The sequence below is a fragment of the Histoplasma capsulatum genome, genomic scaffold (genome assembly GCF_000149585.1).
Source record: "Histoplasma capsulatum NAm1 scaffold_1 genomic scaffold, whole genome shotgun sequence".
Taxonomy (NCBI): Eukaryota; Fungi; Ascomycota; class Eurotiomycetes; order Onygenales; family Ajellomycetaceae; genus Histoplasma; species Histoplasma mississippiense.
The window spans coordinates 2,987,142-3,005,159 of NW_001813982.1; the positions used below are offsets into that span (position 1 = coordinate 2,987,142).

Sequence of the window (18,018 nt, forward strand, 5' to 3'; positions counted from 1 at the left end):
GACAACACTCCCTGTAAAGCAAGGCGATACATTCTAGCATAGAATCCGGCACTTGCTGCATTCATCGCGAGGACCTCGTTAGTGCCTAGCCACTGCGCAAACGAAGCGACGTAGGATTCGCAGTTGACCTGGCCCGCAAGGTAAACGCTGGTTGGGTCCCTGAAGGTCGGTGTAAGGATTGTTGGATACTGATATCCCCCGAGCGGGGATTCCAGGACGGACCCATTCACCACGTTTGCTAGTGCCGGAATCTCGGTGTTGTTTGATGAACCAGACGTAGGAGGAAAGAATCCTTGCATGAATGCCTGAGCTGAAGCAGCCATGGGATGGTCCGGCCTAGAGAGAATAAAGAACTCATCCGACACCATCGAGAAGAGCGAAATGTTGCCTAGTATCGTCCCGGGTGGATACCGAAGTCGGACGGCTGAGCCTACCTCTACCAGTTGTCGAGCCCCTAGTGTGGTCAATGTTGGAGTGTACGGCAGCACACGGGGAGTCGAATCACCATAGGTTGTGAAGACGAAAGCCGCCCATACTTTCTCCACGGCGGCAACTTGAGCTGAGCAAAGAGGAAAGATGTAGAGGGAGAGTGCGGTGTAAAGTGAAAGGAGGTGCATGTTGAGTGCAAAGCCGTCTCCAACAAGTCGACGTATTGTCTTATCTGTGCGAATAGTTATGGCGTATGTGAATCTATAAAGGAAAAGGTGAAGATTATAATACTATTGCCACGTATCTTGGTTTAGTATTAAAAATCATAACGCAGTGCAAATGGTATGTGCACTAGACGGGCAGGTGGCTTATATCGCAGGCCATCATACTCTGGAAGAGGTCATATACAACTTTAAACATTCTGTCCTTATTATTATGACGAGCTCACCTATTAGGGGTGGGGTTGCTGATTCTATAATTGCAGCAAAATCCACCCTTGTTCCTTGGATGAAAGAGGCTTTATCGTCCAAAGTTTCTGGGGAAAGGTTCCAAGGCTTAGAACTGAAGGTTTATTCAGCCTACTTTTAGTTTCTGTTGTCTCGAGAGTTAGTTATCGTTGAGCCTGAAGCCGATCACATTGTATTTGGTTCTGTTTATTCTCCGTATGCCAGTATATTAGCGACGGAGTAGAGTACAGATCGAGGGTCGGGGGTATTCGAATTAGTTATTTTTGAGGACTGGAAATTGAGACCACAACACACACGCGCGGGCTCCATAGGAAAGCCATTGCTGGCGCGGTGGTGGCAAACGGTCACTAACGAGGAGATAATCCGTGGTTGTCGTACGGAGTAATTTGTCCATGATGTGATGAAGTTCCAAGGTTGGTCCAAATCCTGCTAGGGCACCGTGACAAAAGCCCTAAATTACCCAAAACAGATGCACTATTCCTATTTTGGGCTAATCCTTGCTGATATAACCAAGCCATTTTCTTTGCTAGATTGCGAGGGCAATCTGATCTCCAGCTTCAATTGTGACAATGTTGATATTTTCCTTTGCCAACATCATTTAAAAAGGTATCGATGCTTTGCAGCATGCAGTTTATTGAAGGTTTGGCAGTGCTGTGATGCCTCTCTGAAGCTGGTTTGGTTGCCTGCCGGTCCTCTGTCCAAAAAAATTCCAGTCACAAGCGCCCCCAAGCCCTACTTTTGCGCCCTATCCCTAAACCCTCATTTCTTCTCCTGGAAGTCTTCCTAGGCCGATCGTGCATATACGCCGTGCCCACCATGGTCAACACTCGAGCTTCAGACAACCCAACGTACGCAAACCAGGAGAACGCCCAACAACAATTCTCTGTCCGTACGACAATAGACAACAATGGTCGGGGCTTCCAATTCGATCCCTGTATTCTCAGACTGTCAACTCTCTATTTTATCTTTGTCATGTAGCGTTAGCTCGCTGTTCATCGATTTGAGGTATTGTGACTGAAAAGTTGTGTTCTAACCACTCTTCTTCACTCTTATAGGATCGTCAAAGGTGGCCCATGAACTTGAAGAGCATGATGGATCCAACAACACCTCTCCCCATGTTGCGAAGAAACGACGGACTGGGTCTGTCAGCGAGGTGGTTCCTGAATCATCCAACGTGACAGAGCAGCCGTTGCCAGACAAAGATTTGAAACAGGACGCCCAAAATGCTACAGAGCAGTCATCAATAATTTGCACGTCTCCTGCCGCCAAAGTTGAACCCAACGGAAGCCCTGATGGTAACCTTGAGAAAAAGAGCGCAAACGGATCTCCAACGGCGGTTCAGGCAGCTGCTGCATCTACATCTGCACCGGATCAACTGGGACCGGACGTTGCGGAGGTGATTTTAAATATTATGAGTTATTCAGAGAGGGTGGAGGAACAGTATAATCTCAGCCAGCAGCTGAAAAGCTCTGGCGGAGGGTCGCAGCCCTTAGTGTTCATCAAGGCGAACTCGCAGCTGATGACCAAGAGCTTGCCGATACTAGATAATTTGGTATATGGCTACTGATTGCTGGTGAGGTTGAATTTCTCAAATGCTAACTGAACTTGCAGTCATCCCAAATTCTTACTTTGCTTGCCCAATCGTCTTACCAAGACCTGACCTCCATTGTATCCGAACCCAACTCCGAGTGCGGACAAGCTTACTCAACGATGCGATCCCTATTCGACCATACGAAAAACGTATATTCGTCTAAAGGATCTTTTCTTTCACCACGCGAGCTTGATCTCACTGAACCGAGCCAGATGGATATAATCAGAAAGGCTAATATGGCATCATTTGTATCAAGCATTTTCGGTAGCCAGGAGATTGGGTTTTCTGAGCTTGACCAACACTTCTTGGAAATATTTGTACCCGAGGGAAGTCGATTACTGAAGGTACAAGGTGCACTCTTCTTAGAACTCAAAACCCAGGCGTACATCGCAGCAATGAATTCTGGAAAACGTTCACGAACAGAAATTCTGTACGAATTGTTTCCCGATGATCTTGAAGAACGGTTGCTTTCCAGAAGACCCGGTACAAAGCAACTTGCGCCAAGTGAGACGGACTTCGTGAAACGTGTTTTCTCGCGACGCGACATCCTTCTCAACGAAGTAAACAATCCCGAAGCCGCTTCCGCACTGCCACAAAAGTATCGCTGGGAGGATTTCTTAAAGGATTTAAGTTCATATGTGAGCAAGAATTTTGAGGCTATTAGCCATCAACAGGTTTGTCTTCATATAATTTTTATCTGCTCTTATGTTTGTGAGCTGACCTGTTTTTGTTCTCCAGACCAAAAAATCGAGTAAGGGACGGCCGTCAACAAATGGAGAGGCAAAAGAAGTTCGGAGCGCCTCTCTCGAAGGTCAATTTTCTGTTGCCGCCCACCCACCTGAAGTATCCCAAGTTTCCCGTAGTGCAGCACATAGTGACCTCGTAGCAAGAGCCGCCCGTGCTGCTCAAATCGCTCTCCAAGGTCAGGGTAGAGGGACACGAAACGCTTCTAAGGCTGCTCAGCAAGGTCGACAAATTCAACCACCACCAGCAACTCAGGCTGTAGCCCAACTGCCACCTCAACAGCAGTCGCAGCCGCAGCCGCAGCCGCAGCTTCAACAACAGCCACAGTATCCATCACCCCAGACACCACAGCAGCAACAGGTACCCCATCCTCAACACGCGCCAGCTCCTCCTGCGTATAGGCTTCCTCAGAGTCCCCGCTGTCCAGCTTCTCAACATTTGTTGCATCAGGCCGCTATGACAACAACATTCCCTGCGCACCCGACACATCCGGCACCGGCACCACCAGCACAAGCAGCCCAAATCACATTCCATCAAGCCCCGCTAAATTTTCAACAATATAATCCAGCCACTGCACATGCTTCAGTCACAGCAAGGGCACATGCCGCTGCTGCCAACTACGGCTACATGCCAGGAGTCCCACACTATTCTCAATCCCAGCCGACGCAAATCCTTTATGAACGAGCCAGGATGGCAACTACAGCGAAGTCCTCGCCCGCGAACCGTCGTGCAGGACTTCCGAGCCAACGTCGTCCCTGGACAACGGAGGAAGAAAATGCACTAATGGCGGGTCTGGACAGGGTCAAGGGACCTCACTGGAGCCAAATATTAGCCATGTTTGGACCTGGTGGCACAATTAACGAAACCCTCAAGGATCGCAACCAGGTGCAACTGAAAGATAAAGCACGGAACCTCAAATTGTTCTTCCTCAAGAGCGGCATTGAAGTTCCCTACTACCTGAAATTTGTCACTGGTGAACTAAAAACGCGTGCTCCTGCACAAGCTGCCAAGCATGAAGCGCGAGAGCGGCAACGAAGACTTGGCGATGAAGATAAAGCCCATGTAGAGGGCATCGAAGGGATGATGGCGCTTGCTGGCGCTCACTCGGGATCAAATATGTCTCCGGAGTCTGCTCACAGTAGCATGGTTGGTTCTCCTGGGCTGATGCCGCAGCAGCAACAACAGCAGCAGCAGCAGCAGCAACACCCTGATATTCAGCATGCGCAGGAGCGAAGTGTGGAGCAGGCCATAATCCAAAGCTTAGAACAGGAGGTGAGACAGGATGGGATGCATCTCGAGCAACAACCGAAGAATATGCAGCACACCATGCCGCAGGGCATGATTGATCCGTCCCTTCAATCCCAGCAATGAAGAGCGAAACCACCGTTTCTTCTAATGCACATGGACAATGCAACATTGAATTTCATTGATTTATCAGATTCTTTTCTTACACTGGGCGGGATGCTCCTATTTGTGTTGGCATGGCTGGCGGATTGAATTCATTATGCTTTTATATTCGCCCTTGGTGGGTCCCATATGATCAAATACCAAGGATTGTCAATCGGCGTTTTTTTCTTGGAATGGGGGGAAGGGGTCCGGCATGTGTTTTCCTGGCATGATAGGTGTTTTTGTAAACAGATGATGTGTTTAATATTTTATTGTTTGCGCGCTGTATGTTAGGAACACCGAAAGAAAACACGAAGAATTCGTCTGAAGTGAGAACCGGAAATCAAATATTATTTCTTCTCCTGGGAATTCCATATCATCTTTTCATATAATTCCTACAGAGTTGCAGTTGTAATGGTACGACTTTTTCCTGTTTAGCATTGAAGCTAAAGAAAAGCTCAAGCTGTGGAACCTCAACTCCAACCCCGTCAGCCACAGCATCTGCACCTCACCATTCACCCAACCCAATTCAATCACCCTGGAGCCAACCAACGACAGATCGATCCGTGCTACGAGAAACATATATAAAGAGCGTCGCAGCCAGTCATGGCCGATCCCCAGCCGCCGTCAGACTTACAAGCACAAACAGCAGCATCGGCACCTCCAACAGCCGCATCTGCTACTTCCGCTCCCACTACAGAAAAACCTGAGCTCTCAAACCCTCCAGACCCAGATACAGTCCGTCGACCTCCGGCCATCCCCACAGACAATGCTGCCAATAGCAACACAAATACCGAAATGAACAACAGTAATAACACTACTGCTAATCCTAATAACACCTCGACGACAACTCGGCCAGATGTCACGATGAGCGGTACCAGCGAAGCTACGACGGTATCTACTATGGCTACCAGCCATCAATCGATGCCAACTTCTGCAACGACAATGACAACAATGACAACGATGACGGCACCAGCTGCGGCTGCGGCCGCGACCACCGGCCCTAGCACAAGCACCACTGCGCCAACAGGAATAATTGCACCAGGAATCCCAATAGATGCTGGAGTAAATCCTGTCGCGGCTGCGCCAGTGTTGCCGCCGTCAAAGAAGGATACGAGCCTACGCGAATTTTTGGGACAGATGGATGAATATGCACCTATTGTGAGATTCATATTCGCCCCCCGTTTTTTTTTTTTTTTTTTTTTTTTCAATTTCCTTCTTATTTTCTCCTTCTTCAGTGCCCAGTTGCGCTGTTAAAGATTAATATTCCCTCGACTTCAAATCTACCTTGTTGGTTGCGCCGCAGGGCCATTAGCATATCGTTCCTGCGATAATATATTCTCCTCTAGCTAACAACATCATAGATCCCCGATGCCGTAACAGCACACTATCTAACCCTCGCCGGCCTCCCGCCCCCAGGAAATGGCCCAAACCATACTCCTCCGCACCTCGCCCGCCTCCTCGCCCTCGCCACACAGAAGTTCGTCGCCGATATCGCCGCGGACGCCTACCAATACTCCCGCATCCGCAGCTCGAACACTTCCTCGAATAACCCCATGGGCGCCATAAATCTCTCCACGGGATTGGCGCACGGGCTAGCTGCTGCTGGAGGTACTGCAGGGGGTACTACGGGAGTAGGCGCAAGTGGGGGAACGGCTACAGCCGGTGGTAGCGGGGGAGGCGGAGGGGAAGGGGCAAAGGGGAAGGGAAGTGGTTCAACTGGTTTGCTTTTGGGTGTTCAGAGGCCTGGGTTTGGAGGTGGGGGACAGGGCGGACAGCAGGGGCGGACGGTGTTGACGATGGAGGATCTAGGTATGGCGGTTGCCGAGTATGGGGTGAGCGTGAAGAGGGGGGAGTTTTATCGGTAAGGGTTAGACGGGTAAGTACCTTCATGAAGGAGGCCTTACTTATATGGCGTTTCTTAGTTGTTGGTTGGGGATTGCGATGGGAGGTTTTATTACCTCGTTCCGCCTTTTTTTCTTTTTTTCTTTTTTCTTTCTTTTTAAACCAGGGCCAGGAATCTGGGGTGGAGTTTCGGATGTCGTTCCGGATGGGAAGGAAAAGGTGTTTTCCCGACTTATTAAGCTCATATATTATCATGTTATATCATGTCATGTCATATCATGTCATATCATATATTATGTACATTTCAGATTGATTATAAAGACTAAATGAAGGGTGGTGGCCTTTCCGTTTTTCTTCTGGAAATTAGATGCAGGATAGTTGTCTATTAAGAATCAACATCATGGACGCCTTTTATTCCCGTAGATGTACAGAGCAGGGTAACAAGCAAGATTTATTGAAATTCTAATACAGAAAATTATATATATACATGTACATCATAGCATAAAAATGTAATATACAGATTTCTCCCCAAATGAGTATTTAAATCCGAGACGCCCCGCTCTAATCGTTCAGGAGATAGGAAATCCCAACTGGGCAGCAACCTTAAAGAGTCCGCCCTCTCACCGCTTACAAACAGACCTCCTCGCATAGTCAGCTCCGATGATGAGGCATCCAGGTTTCTCTCGAAAGATCAGGGTTCGATATCGATATGTCATCCCTTCTCCCACCCAACATTTCACCTCGCCATCTCCATGACGAATAGAGAATTTGATGGGCATGCAGCAACAGCATCCGAGAGCATGACGGCTGCTGATAGCGTGTATCTCCTCCTCGAGCAAAGTTGCGAAACAATCATCCTGCTCCCAAGAACACAAAAAGGCCCACACGAACCTAATAAATTCCAAAACGCAGCGATTCAGCTGCCTTTCCACACACCATTCTTCCCCCCAAGCAAACCCCCTTCGAATCTAAACTATATTATATTCTCTTAATTCTTCGAATGCTGGTATTTGAACCGCTTCCGCGTCCTAAACGAATGCATATTAAGTTCCCTGCAATTGGTTTATAGGAAATAACGGTGCATAGTCATAAGAAAGGGAAGAGGAAGACAATGAAAGGGGGAAAACATATACTAGTCTCAAAAAAAGAAAGATATACTTACTGCGAAAATTCCCCCAACTTTCTCCCCACCATCTCATCCGTAATAAAAACCTCATTGTATGTCTTGCCATTGTGCACCGCAAACTTCAATCCGACGAAATTGGGCAGGATCGTCGCGGAGCGTGCCTGAGTTTTGATCGCGGGTGTACCGGGGGGTGGAGGCATGGTTTTTGGGAGCGGGAGACTATTGTTTGCGCATATTTAGCATTCAGAGCTTTGGGGGACATGATCAATTGCATTCAGGATACAGAATATATAGAGGATATAAGAAAATGAGGGAATTCCATGTTCTTTCTGTTCTTTTAATCGCATGCTGAAGGGGAAGGAAGGGGATTGTGGGAACAGGGGACTGGAGAAACGCACGGGACAATGTTCGGACCTGCATATAGGAGTGTTGGTTAGAGCAGTGCGATTAATGAGGTTATATTAAAGGAGTAGGAGCTCACCCTTCCACACTGATCGCTTGAACAATGCGCGTGTAGGGAACATCTTAGATCAGTCTCGTCCTGTCTTGCCCTCTTCTGGTGTGCAGCTAGCTGCTAACTTTGCTTGACGTTCAACCTTCACTGGAATTTATGCGGAATCGGAAATATTTTTATCCGGATAGGCCCTGACAATAGTAGAAACTTCAATGGTACAAGTGGATTGAAAGCACTGGAGCGTGTCCTAGTCTGAACCCCAGTGTGCAAGCGAAGTCTCTCTATGCACTGTTTTGAGAGGAAATCACTCTGTTGGCTTCGATACGGAGTTAGGCGTTACTCGTAAACATCAGCTGCTGGAGCGAGTGATGGGAAGGACACCTTATGCCCATTCCACCACATAATACGAGTATCTCCCCCTACAGATGGCAGGCATACTCGCTCCAGACTTAAGATTGTCGATTTGAACAACCGGTGTTTCGATCACAAGCTTTAACTGAACTCCATCCGCCTTCTTCACGACAAATTCCTTCCATTGGTGCTGTTGTGTAGGGATCAGCAGCATACTATGACTGACTTCTCAAATATTCCAGCTCCTGGGCCATTAGTCTACACAGCCAGCATGCCCAGATTGCTCGTTTCCAGGGTTTCCCCATGCGTTCCGCAGAATCAGTTGAGCAAGATCAAGATTGCCGCCATCATCTCAGCGCCTTACGGGGACTAACTCCAGATCCATAAGAATATAATCATACCAGGCATGATGTTGCCTCACATAATAATTGAGCTGTGACAGAATTTGGCAAAATTCTTAATGGCCTGCTGGCAGTGAGCTGTTGCGCAAATTGCTAGTCCGTTTCCATGATGGCTTCAGCTCACCAGGTGCGCGATTCCAACTCATGATAGCAGACATCATCTCATCAAAGAATGCTGCATCAGGCTCGTAGTTGTCAAGATCCTGGGGTCTTCACACTGACGATATATATCGACGATATCTGCGATGATATCTAGTGATGATATCTGTGATCATCTTGTTTAATAGCAACATAATGAATAATATCACTTCGCAATTTCGCTCCGTCCTGCTCCTGCTATAGAGTGTTGTGCCTGAGCTTTCCAACCCTTTGAAGAAATTAAAGATGTCTTCATCTCTGGTATTTAGAGGTTCATTTGCCCGCTCCCTGAAGGGGGGTGATAGGGGCAGGCTGCCCCTAGTAATTTATTATAACTATCACTTTAACATGATTAGTTATAACTAGATATCTAATTTTATAGCTGTTAATAGTAAGTCATTATTAAAACATTATTATTTTCTAATATTCTTCTAATAATTTATGTTATGATTACTAATATTATTGATTTTTTATAAGTTTTCATCGAAAAATATTCGAATGCTATTCGAATTGTAAAAGGCTTTGCTAAGCTTCTGCAAGCTCATCCATGATGCTGACCAAATTTCGAATGCCGAGTACTGCGTTTTCATCGGGGCCCTGCCCAGGAGTCCATTGTGCATGCGCAAAATCGATTAAGCGGATATCATGGACCTTATGTGGTATTTCGTCCTCGTCTTCGTCTTCATCCTCGCCGCCTTCGATGTCGAAATCAATATCCCCAAGGTTGTTAGGGCTGATATCGAGTTTAATTCCGCTTTGAGTGATCGATTCTCCATCCACCTTCACATCGACGATCTGCAAGGTTGAGGACCCTTCAGGCAACTCTACATCGTATTCCGATTCCGATTCCGATTCCGATTCCGATTCCAGTCGGTCGTCGGCTTTGCTATCATTATTTCCTTGGGCTTTGGTATCGGCTTCTTTGACGAGAGCTTCCTCTAACGCTTCTGGATCCCCTTCGTAGACAATCAAAACGCTGGCGGAGTACATTCTGCTTTCCTCCACCTCAAGAACTGCCTGCATCGCGCGTAAGCTTTCTGCTATTCTATTGGCAATTAATATCGACCGATCGACTTTACCCGCCTTGGCGCCAGCGAGGAATGTCTTGAAGCCTTCCTTGACATTGTCCGCGTTGAATGAGCGGCCATACCATTTGTCATATCGTCTGTATCCATCAACGGTCTCGACCACGATTTGTTTCGATATAATGATGTCGTGAGATTTTGTTTGCGTAGTTCCGAGCACTTTTTCTTCCTTCTCCGCATTCTCGCCAACCCATATCTTCATGCCGGCGATGCGGAATCCTAACACAGCACTCGTAGTTTCCAGTGACACCTGATCCAATTTAGCTCTCTTTGCAGGTGTAGCATCATCCGCCCAGAGTCTGGCGCCAAGTTTTACATCCAAGACGCTTGGACGCTTAAAACCTGCTGCCACGTTCTCAAGGACTATCGATACACTGCTGTTGATCTTCTTTCCCTGGGAAGGAAACCATTCTGGCTCTTTATGCGTGGCAACGGGAACCGGTACTGTAACAAGATTAGAGGTTCTACTGAGCTCCGGAGTCACGGGCGTATCGGTACTGGAGGACGAGGACACTAAAGGGTCTACGGCGGCAGTAGCCACGGAGGTCCTGGTTTCGCTTATTGGGATTTCTAGGACATCTGGAGCGGTAGGGCTAGACAGAGTTCCAATGAATCTGGGCATAAATTGCTGGAAACCAGGATGGTGGAGGCTAGACTCGTAGAATTCAATTTCTTGGGGAGTGCAAGGTTTTGCGATCAATGACCCTGAAGGATTGCAGAGCACGCCATCACTGTGAGATACAGGAGATTTGAGTCAGTTCCCGAGTTTTCAATATGTACATAGATGTATATGTGTATATTCACTGATATGTGAGTTTCCCCATTAAATGCATAAAGAACCTAGCCACCGGAGACAAACGGGGAGGAACGCAGTGGATGGAGCGAGAATGCAAATGGAGAAAATCTTACTGTCCAGCAGCGGCGTGACCAAATGCAACGAAGGTACCTTCGTCGAGTTTCCGGGCCTTGCGATTCTCAGGCACGGAGGTGGAGGGCATGATAAGACGCGATAAACCAACCCGATATCACCGGCGTCTCGATGATTATTTAAAAATAAATAGGGCTAGCTTCACAGATGCTTTGGAGGGAAGGAGTGGTAGGGGAATTAGAGTAGAGAAGGGATGTCACAAGAAGGCTGTCAACGCATTTTGGGAGAATCAACAACGAGCAGCAGAAGGCCACAAAAGGAGAGAAGAGTGTTGCAAGTCCGACAAGCAAAGAGAAGAAAAAGGAGCGGAGGAGAACTCGAGGCGGGGGGCATGTAAATAATGAGAGGAGCAACGGTTGCCCACACAGGAAGCGCGGGAAGCGGGTTGGCTTAAATATTTATCATGCGGCTGCAACGCCAACTTCCCACAGCACCAAACATAAATGCTAAACATAAGTTAAATACTATGCTACAACTCGTCCTGCGATTACTCTTCATCACATCGCAAGAAATGGGCTATCCGCGTGGATCGGCATTCTTGAAAGTTTGCAGTTAAACATTGCACAGTTAATAGATGCATTATATGTCATCAGACATGGTCATTTCACTTAACCCCACACAACCTACGCCCGCAACTGTCTGGGTGCTATGACAAGCCAGGCGTGCTTTCACACTTCATGGAATGTGAACGCCATGGTATAAAAATAATTAAATACCCTGGGGAGTGCCACACCATTAGCTAATGGAGCTTTTTACATTCCCTCGTTCGGCCTTTGCTCTCAACCCGCCCCCCTTTTTACACCAAAAAAGTAGCGCAGCGATCTAAACATTGTCAGTGAGGAAAGTTGATCATTGAATCGTCGGGCGAGAAACCTGTGAACTCACTCAATGACTCCATGGTTGGATAGAGGCATTCAAGTTTACCAATGGATCCGGAATCCTGGATTGGGCTCGCAACCTCATTGAATATGAGGACATTGTGTTGAAGCTGGTACGATACCATCTCTTTACCCAAAAGAACTCAGATTGTGATCTCTCTCTCTCTCTTTTTTTTTTTTTTTGGCTCATCGTTGTTCGCGAGAGAAAAATCTAATAACCTACTTTCTGTAGATCTGGGCTGGGCACTGGCCATATGCCCTAGATAGATATATTTCTACCATAAACCCAAAAAGCACGAGAGGATACCGAAAACTCATTTTATTTTCACGAGGCCTCTGTTTTGGGCTGTCTCAATAGCATTGTGGAATGGCACATGGGCAGTAAAATGGTATGGGTGGATTAATCTAAATGACGATCAATCCAAGGCCTCACATAAACAGCACCAACATTTTCTATTGATGGGCTATCGTCAAAGACTTGATCTTTGAGAAGTCAGCATTAGCGAAAATGCGCCCAAATTTTGCTTTGGTCTGACGATATCATGGAGAAATAATACAGCACGCAGTTGTTAATGTGCTTGAGATATATCTCCAAATGTATCTGTCCTGTTTGTAGGCCGCAACGTAGGATGTTTTGGTTTGGCCTATAAATTTCATGAGCGGGGTTTTCGGACTGGCATACAGCTGAATAGCATCAAAACTCACAAAACTTCTAGATTTTATCCTCGTAGAGGAAGTGGAAGCTATGAGAAATACCAAACTGTCTAAATAAAGCCGGAAAAGTTAAAAATCTTAGTAGAGTGCTATGTAAACCCTGCGCCATGTTAGGCTTCTCACTAAACATGTCCCAGATTTTTGTTCAACTGAACATCTATTATATCCTCAAGGGTCCAACTGGCTTCCTCTTGAGAGGGACACTCCGAAAACGGGGAGGTTACTGAATTTGAAGTGAGGACATAATACTTGATGAGGACTCTTCCTAGGTGCCAGACTAGGAACGGATGATCATCGGCTTGAGAGGGATTTCTGCCTCAGTATCTGGATTCCAGCAGTAAGTTGCTGCAAATTTCCATATGCATGGATTATTTCCATTTCTGAAATGGCAATTCTTTCATTTCTTTCATTTCTAGCTTTTATTCCGTTTTCCATATGACATTGGGGCAAACTACCTACTATCCAGGAGGCAGATTCATGGATGGAGTTGTAGTTGTTTATCTGCCTGCTTCTCGTAAATTTGTTTGGCATGCATGGGGCCATTCTGTTTATGCCATGTCTGACATTGCACTTTACTTTGCATAGCTCTGGCAAGTTGGGAAAAATGATACTTCATGGGAGTATTTGCTCGAGCAAGGCATGTGAGGGCAATCCATTCTCCAATCTTCTTTCTTCACCTCCACGAAGCTCTACGTCATCACATCCCTGCTCTGCCGTATAGACGATAACCTGCAATCATAGTTGCTAGTTATATAATCCCAGCGTTACCCTATATCCACTAGTTATTTCTCTCAGTTGCCTCCCGTTACCTCCTTTTAAAAATACGGCGTGTGTATCTCGCCATGGAGATCCCAACCGCAGCGCTTCAGTTCCGTGACAAACCAGCGCAGATTGGTGCGGATGGCCAGCTGGATGCCAAAGCTGAGGATGACCAGACAATTGCCCAGATGGCTCGTTCTGGTACCGACAATAATAACGACGCAAATGTAGACAAGTGTGTTGCTACGAAAAATGACGAACAGGAACCCAGTACGATTGAGGAAACAGCTGAAGCCCCAGATCCAAAGAAAAGTAAGAAGAAAAAGAGGACCAAGAAGTCGAGAGGAAAAAATAAGGTGGGTGTCGCACTCTTGCGCGTTTCGAATATGTCCATGCGATGAGTAACAATACATCTTTTGGCGACATTAGGGATCAGGATTCGAGGAGTATGCTGCCGATGGCCCTATCACTGTTGCTGAATATGAGGAAAACAAAATTCGTTATGACAGGTGAGATGCTCCTTAATCTCAGTGGTGCATTTCAAAATTGACAAACATGTTATTCTTATCAGGTCCCTTCCTGCCAAACAGTACGTCGTTATTGGCAACTAGGCTAGACTGAATTTCTTTACTCAAATTTCAAAACAGGCGCCTCGAGACAGCCATTCAACGGTTCCAGGCGAAAAGGAGCATGAACATTGACCGCAGAAACGTATTCACAAAATACATGTCATATGGAGGTGTAGACATTGGGCCGAAAATGTTTGAAGGCAACGACCAACGGGATCTCATGGACATGGACTCCGAGGACATTCTGACTGCCGCAGCGCAAGCCTCAGTCCCAGAAAATCGTGTTGGTTGGGATGTGGATTTTGAAGCTGTTGCAAAAGGCTTTCTGTACGTTCAAAGCCCAACTTTGCCTTTTTTTCCGCCTTTCGTTCACGTATTACTCTCCTGACAGGCTCCTCTCTCCCAGGTCGTCCGTCTTACCTCTGCACATCGGCTTAGAAACGGAAGCACTCGTCGACATGGCCATCGGAACAATCAGAAACTTTATAAATTACATTCTCTTACACGACGTTTGCCCTGAATTTACTGAGAATATCCTAGCCGCACGTGCGGTTTGCGACGTCGCCAAGGTAGAACTCTGGAAAGCCCAACAAGCGAACTGCTGGGCACCGGGAAATTTCAACATGGCCTGTTCAACCTTGTTTGGTGGCCACTTCTACGGTTTTCTACACCGGAGACCAGGCATGGAGCAAAGAAGCCGGTGCCGAGGGCATGGCCAGACAGCGTTGCACGCAAGGTAGTCAAATTTTGCTATTGCCGGGGTCGGGAGCTACGAGCAAGCTTGTCCGCTTCCGCAGTCTGGCTAAACGCCAATGGAATTGAAAGCTACTTGTGTGGAATGAAACTGGGTTTGAGGTTATCGCCATTACACCCGTGAACAACGACGTGCGGGGTTTCTACAAGCAATATGCTCCGGATCTCCAGCCGGTTGGCAAACTTCGAGCAAAGCCGTGGCGCAATCCTGGGTTGCCTGCGGAGGATCTACCCCCCAACCAAAATCATGGCGCATACCATTCACCTCCGTTTCCAGCTATTGATGAGTATGAATTCTTCGTAGAGCAGAGCATGCTGAAGTTCTGTTTCGCTGGGATGAAAGTTGAAACCTCCGTATGGGAATTGAACTGTGGTTTTCAATACTTTGATAATGTGATGGCCGTTTACTGCTCCTTTTACACCATATTGCTGAATGAGAATATGATTGGGTGGAAGGAGCCGAGGGACCTGAGAAGTGATGCTATCGTGCCGCATAATTCAGAAGCAGAAACACAGGTTGGTGGTGGAGATGAGGGCCCGGTAAGGTCTGAGGAAGATGACTAGTGAGTGAGCTTGCTTTTTCATACCAACATCCCACGCGAATGCAGTCAATATACTCCAGGCACTTAGGAGTAAATAAATTATACCTAAAACTACAATATTTAGGAAGAGAGACGGAATATACCCGCGTTTGAAATCAATCGAACAACTCGTATTTCTCAGCTGTCACATCAAGGTAGCGAAATTTTCCAGCGTGCGCTGTAAAGAAAAGGGTGACTTTCATTAATTGCATATGCAGACATATAGTCTCTTGTTCTGAGAAACAGATTGAACGCCAGAGAGCCCAACTTTCTCAGAAGCGCAATACCCCCAACAACAAATTCCAATGCAGTAGTAATCTCATGGCTTGAGGAGGAGCTTCCCAGTAGTCTGTCTACTCTCGAGGTCCTATTATTTTAACACTCAGTCAAAGATCCCATAAAACATAGAGGGAATGATGTAACGAAATTCTGCTTTTGTGGGACTTACGATGTGAGCCTGCGCAATTTCTTCCAAGGGATAGACCTTGTGGATCCTAACTTTCAGTTGGCCAGCCTTCAGTAGGCCAAACAGCTCTTCGGTGTAATGGTCAAATTCAACTTGCGTGTGGATATATGGGAAAACTGTAGGCCGGAGCACTTTGATGTTCTTCGACGACAGAAGCCTATATCGCCTCTCAGCATTCACATTATCACACAAAAAACGGGGTGTCAGACATCAGACAAAGGAGCACTCACCGGATCTGCAATGGCGGTACGGGCCCGCTGGAATTTCCGAAATAAACCACTGTCCCTTTCCTCTTACAAACATTCAAACTTCCCTCCCATGTATCCTTCCCTACAGAATCGAATACAGCATCCACCCCCTCTCCGCCAGTCACATCCATCACCTTCTCCTCCCAATTTGCGCCCTCCGCACTCCTATAATCAATAACCACGTCCGCCCCAAGACCCTTCACTAACTCCACCTTCGCCGGAGACCCAGCCGTCGCAATTACTTTCGCACCAGTCATCTTGACCAACTGCGTCATCAGAAACCCCGCCCCACCCGCCGCAGCGTGGATCAGAATCCAATCCCCCTGCTTAACCGGATACGCTTCTCGGACGAATGTGAGCGTCGTAAGCCCACTTAGGAATCCCGCGACGGCATCCTCATCTGATAAACCTGCAGGGACGCGCGCCACGTTTGCCTCAGCGGGGACGGCCGTGTACTCCGCATAGCCGCCAGTATTCATCCATGCCACGCGCTCACCGACAGTGAAATTTTTCGGGTTAGCGCCAGGGCCGACGGCAACGATGGTGCCAACTGCTTCGCGGCCTAGAATCTCTGGTTTGGGAGCTGTGTAAAGACCTGTGCGGAAATAGGTGTCGATGTAGTTCACGCCCGAGAGGTTGTTTTTTATAAGTACCTCCCCTTCCTTTGGGGTGGGGACGGGAAGGTCTGTTCTGTATTCGAGAACCTCGGGCCCTCCATGTTTGGAAACAAGAACGCCCTTTTGCGTTGCTGGTATGGATAGTGCTGCGGTAGCCATGGTGCGGAGTTGATTTTGGGAGAACAATGGCAGCTGCTGGTGAGTTGGCGGAAAGCTGGGTTGGAATTGTTGTTGAAGCAGGAGGCACACTGTGGCTCGAGAATGGCGAGATGTTCTCAACGGTGTCGTCAATGCGGAGAGCTGTGCAATTGTCGCTACTCTTCGCATTTAGCTGACTGTTCCTTCAGAGACCACGCAATATACTTGATGCAGCTTGATGTTTAATAACACCACTCTGCTTCAGAGAACACTTTATGTAGAGCTTTCTTCCCACATAGGCTCAATTGATTGAACAAAACATATATGTTATTCATTCTGATAACCACCAAGCCATTATATGAAACAAACCTTCCGGTCTCATTTAATTCTCTTCTGTTTTCAATTTGTTCTTTCGACCTTGCGGGGAAATATGACGGAATTGATGGATAGCCGGCTTAGTCATTAAATAGCTAAACCACCTCGGTGGAGTTGCTCTCTTCGATCTTGATGGTCCTTTTATCACAAGCACTCCTAAGTGCAAAGTCGATATTTACTACCGGAAATGTGAGTTAGTGTGATTCTAGATATGTTCAAAACTTGGTTCAATCCCAATATTACCTGTATTCTTCGCCAGGTTGGCATCCCCTGGCCGCTGTTTCAGGAGATGAGTCAAGTTGAAGAACTCGACCTCAGTCTTGTGCTCTCACAGCTTGTTATGTCTAGCTCCTTCTCCCTTCTGAGCAGACGAGGGATGTTTAGTGTGGATGTACAGTACATCATGTCCAGCGGTCATCTCCTGTTATTGATTTCTTTCTCAACTTGATCGACTTGGCACCTCAATAATCAAAGCCTTCCAGAGAGCTTTCTGCCCTCTCACTTCTCCTATCATTTCTCGTTTTCAGTGTTTGCACAACTCGCAGCTGTATAGTTTGCCTGTCGCTATTGAGAAGGATAAACTCTTTTCAGCAATATGCGGTACGGCCGGGGAATGTACTCCATAGTCTCTTCTCCCTCAATTTTTCCCTCCAATTTTGATACTATACTCTGCTGCACAATCAAAATATACCATTAAACCCGACCAATCGTCTTACATAAACCGGCTGGTTACAGTCGCTTGTTCTCTCTTTTTATTTTCCCAATGGATTCCGAAAAACTATCGTTTGTGAGACAGATATCAAAACACCCTCCACCGGAATCAATGGGCTTGGTCCTGGGGCTCATGAATGCTAACAGTGCATTCAACATTTTCTGATAGGAGAAGTGATATGGAGCGATTTGTAGTGTTGTTGTTGTTGTTCTTCTTATTTTTTCTAAAGGCATATGCAGTCTGAGACTATGACAGCCTTCACC

At 47.0% G+C, this 18,018-nt stretch overlaps 7 protein-coding genes across 7 annotated transcripts; 3 read left to right on the top strand and 4 right to left on the bottom strand.

Moving 5' to 3' along the window:
- Positions 1-33: 33 nt before the first annotated feature.
- HCAG_00855 (predicted protein) lies at positions 34-617 on the bottom strand (the record flags this gene model as incomplete). The annotated part of the gene is made up of 2 exons (XM_001543759.1): positions 34-55; positions 223-617. 2 exons carry the CDS (start codon positions 615-617, stop codon positions 34-36), a joined length of 417 nt encoding a protein of 138 aa, XP_001543809.1.
- A 1,095-nt stretch (positions 618-1,712) lies between these two features.
- HCAG_00856 (conserved hypothetical protein) lies at positions 1,713-4,602 on the top strand (the record flags this gene model as incomplete). The annotated part of the gene is made up of 4 exons (XM_001543760.1): positions 1,713-1,785; positions 1,952-2,448; positions 2,508-3,161; positions 3,226-4,602. The coding sequence occupies 4 exons, from the start codon at positions 1,713-1,715 to the stop codon at positions 4,600-4,602; spliced, it is 2,601 nt and encodes an 866-aa protein (XP_001543810.1).
- Positions 4,603-5,223: 621 nt separating this feature from the next.
- Positions 5,224-6,485, top strand: HCAG_00857 (predicted protein; the record flags this gene model as incomplete). The annotated part of the gene is made up of 2 exons (XM_001543761.1): positions 5,224-5,778; positions 5,982-6,485. The coding sequence occupies 2 exons, from the start codon at positions 5,224-5,226 to the stop codon at positions 6,483-6,485; spliced, it is 1,059 nt and encodes a 352-aa protein (XP_001543811.1).
- A 340-nt stretch (positions 6,486-6,825) lies between these two features.
- Positions 6,826-7,788, bottom strand: HCAG_00858 (predicted protein; the record flags this gene model as incomplete). Its single annotated transcript, XM_001543762.1, has 3 exons — positions 6,826-6,844; positions 7,102-7,353; positions 7,625-7,788. 3 exons carry the CDS (start codon positions 7,786-7,788, stop codon positions 6,826-6,828), a joined length of 435 nt encoding a protein of 144 aa, XP_001543812.1.
- A 1,669-nt stretch (positions 7,789-9,457) lies between these two features.
- On the bottom strand, positions 9,458-11,015 carry HCAG_00859 (predicted protein; the record flags this gene model as incomplete). The annotated part of the gene is made up of 2 exons (XM_001543763.1): positions 9,458-10,748; positions 10,927-11,015. 2 exons carry the CDS (start codon positions 11,013-11,015, stop codon positions 9,458-9,460), a joined length of 1,380 nt encoding a protein of 459 aa, XP_001543813.1.
- A 2,364-nt stretch (positions 11,016-13,379) lies between these two features.
- On the top strand, positions 13,380-15,182 carry HCAG_00860 (predicted protein; the record flags this gene model as incomplete). The annotated part of the gene is made up of 5 exons (XM_001543764.1): positions 13,380-13,652; positions 13,726-13,805; positions 13,944-14,192; positions 14,406-14,601; positions 14,691-15,182. 5 exons carry the CDS (start codon positions 13,380-13,382, stop codon positions 15,180-15,182), a joined length of 1,290 nt encoding a protein of 429 aa, XP_001543814.1.
- A 336-nt stretch (positions 15,183-15,518) lies between these two features.
- HCAG_00861 (predicted protein) lies at positions 15,519-16,689 on the bottom strand (the record flags this gene model as incomplete). Its single annotated transcript, XM_001543765.1, has 3 exons — positions 15,519-15,566; positions 15,648-15,822; positions 15,896-16,689. 3 exons carry the CDS (start codon positions 16,687-16,689, stop codon positions 15,519-15,521), a joined length of 1,017 nt encoding a protein of 338 aa, XP_001543815.1.
- Positions 16,690-18,018: the final 1,329 nt, after the last annotated feature.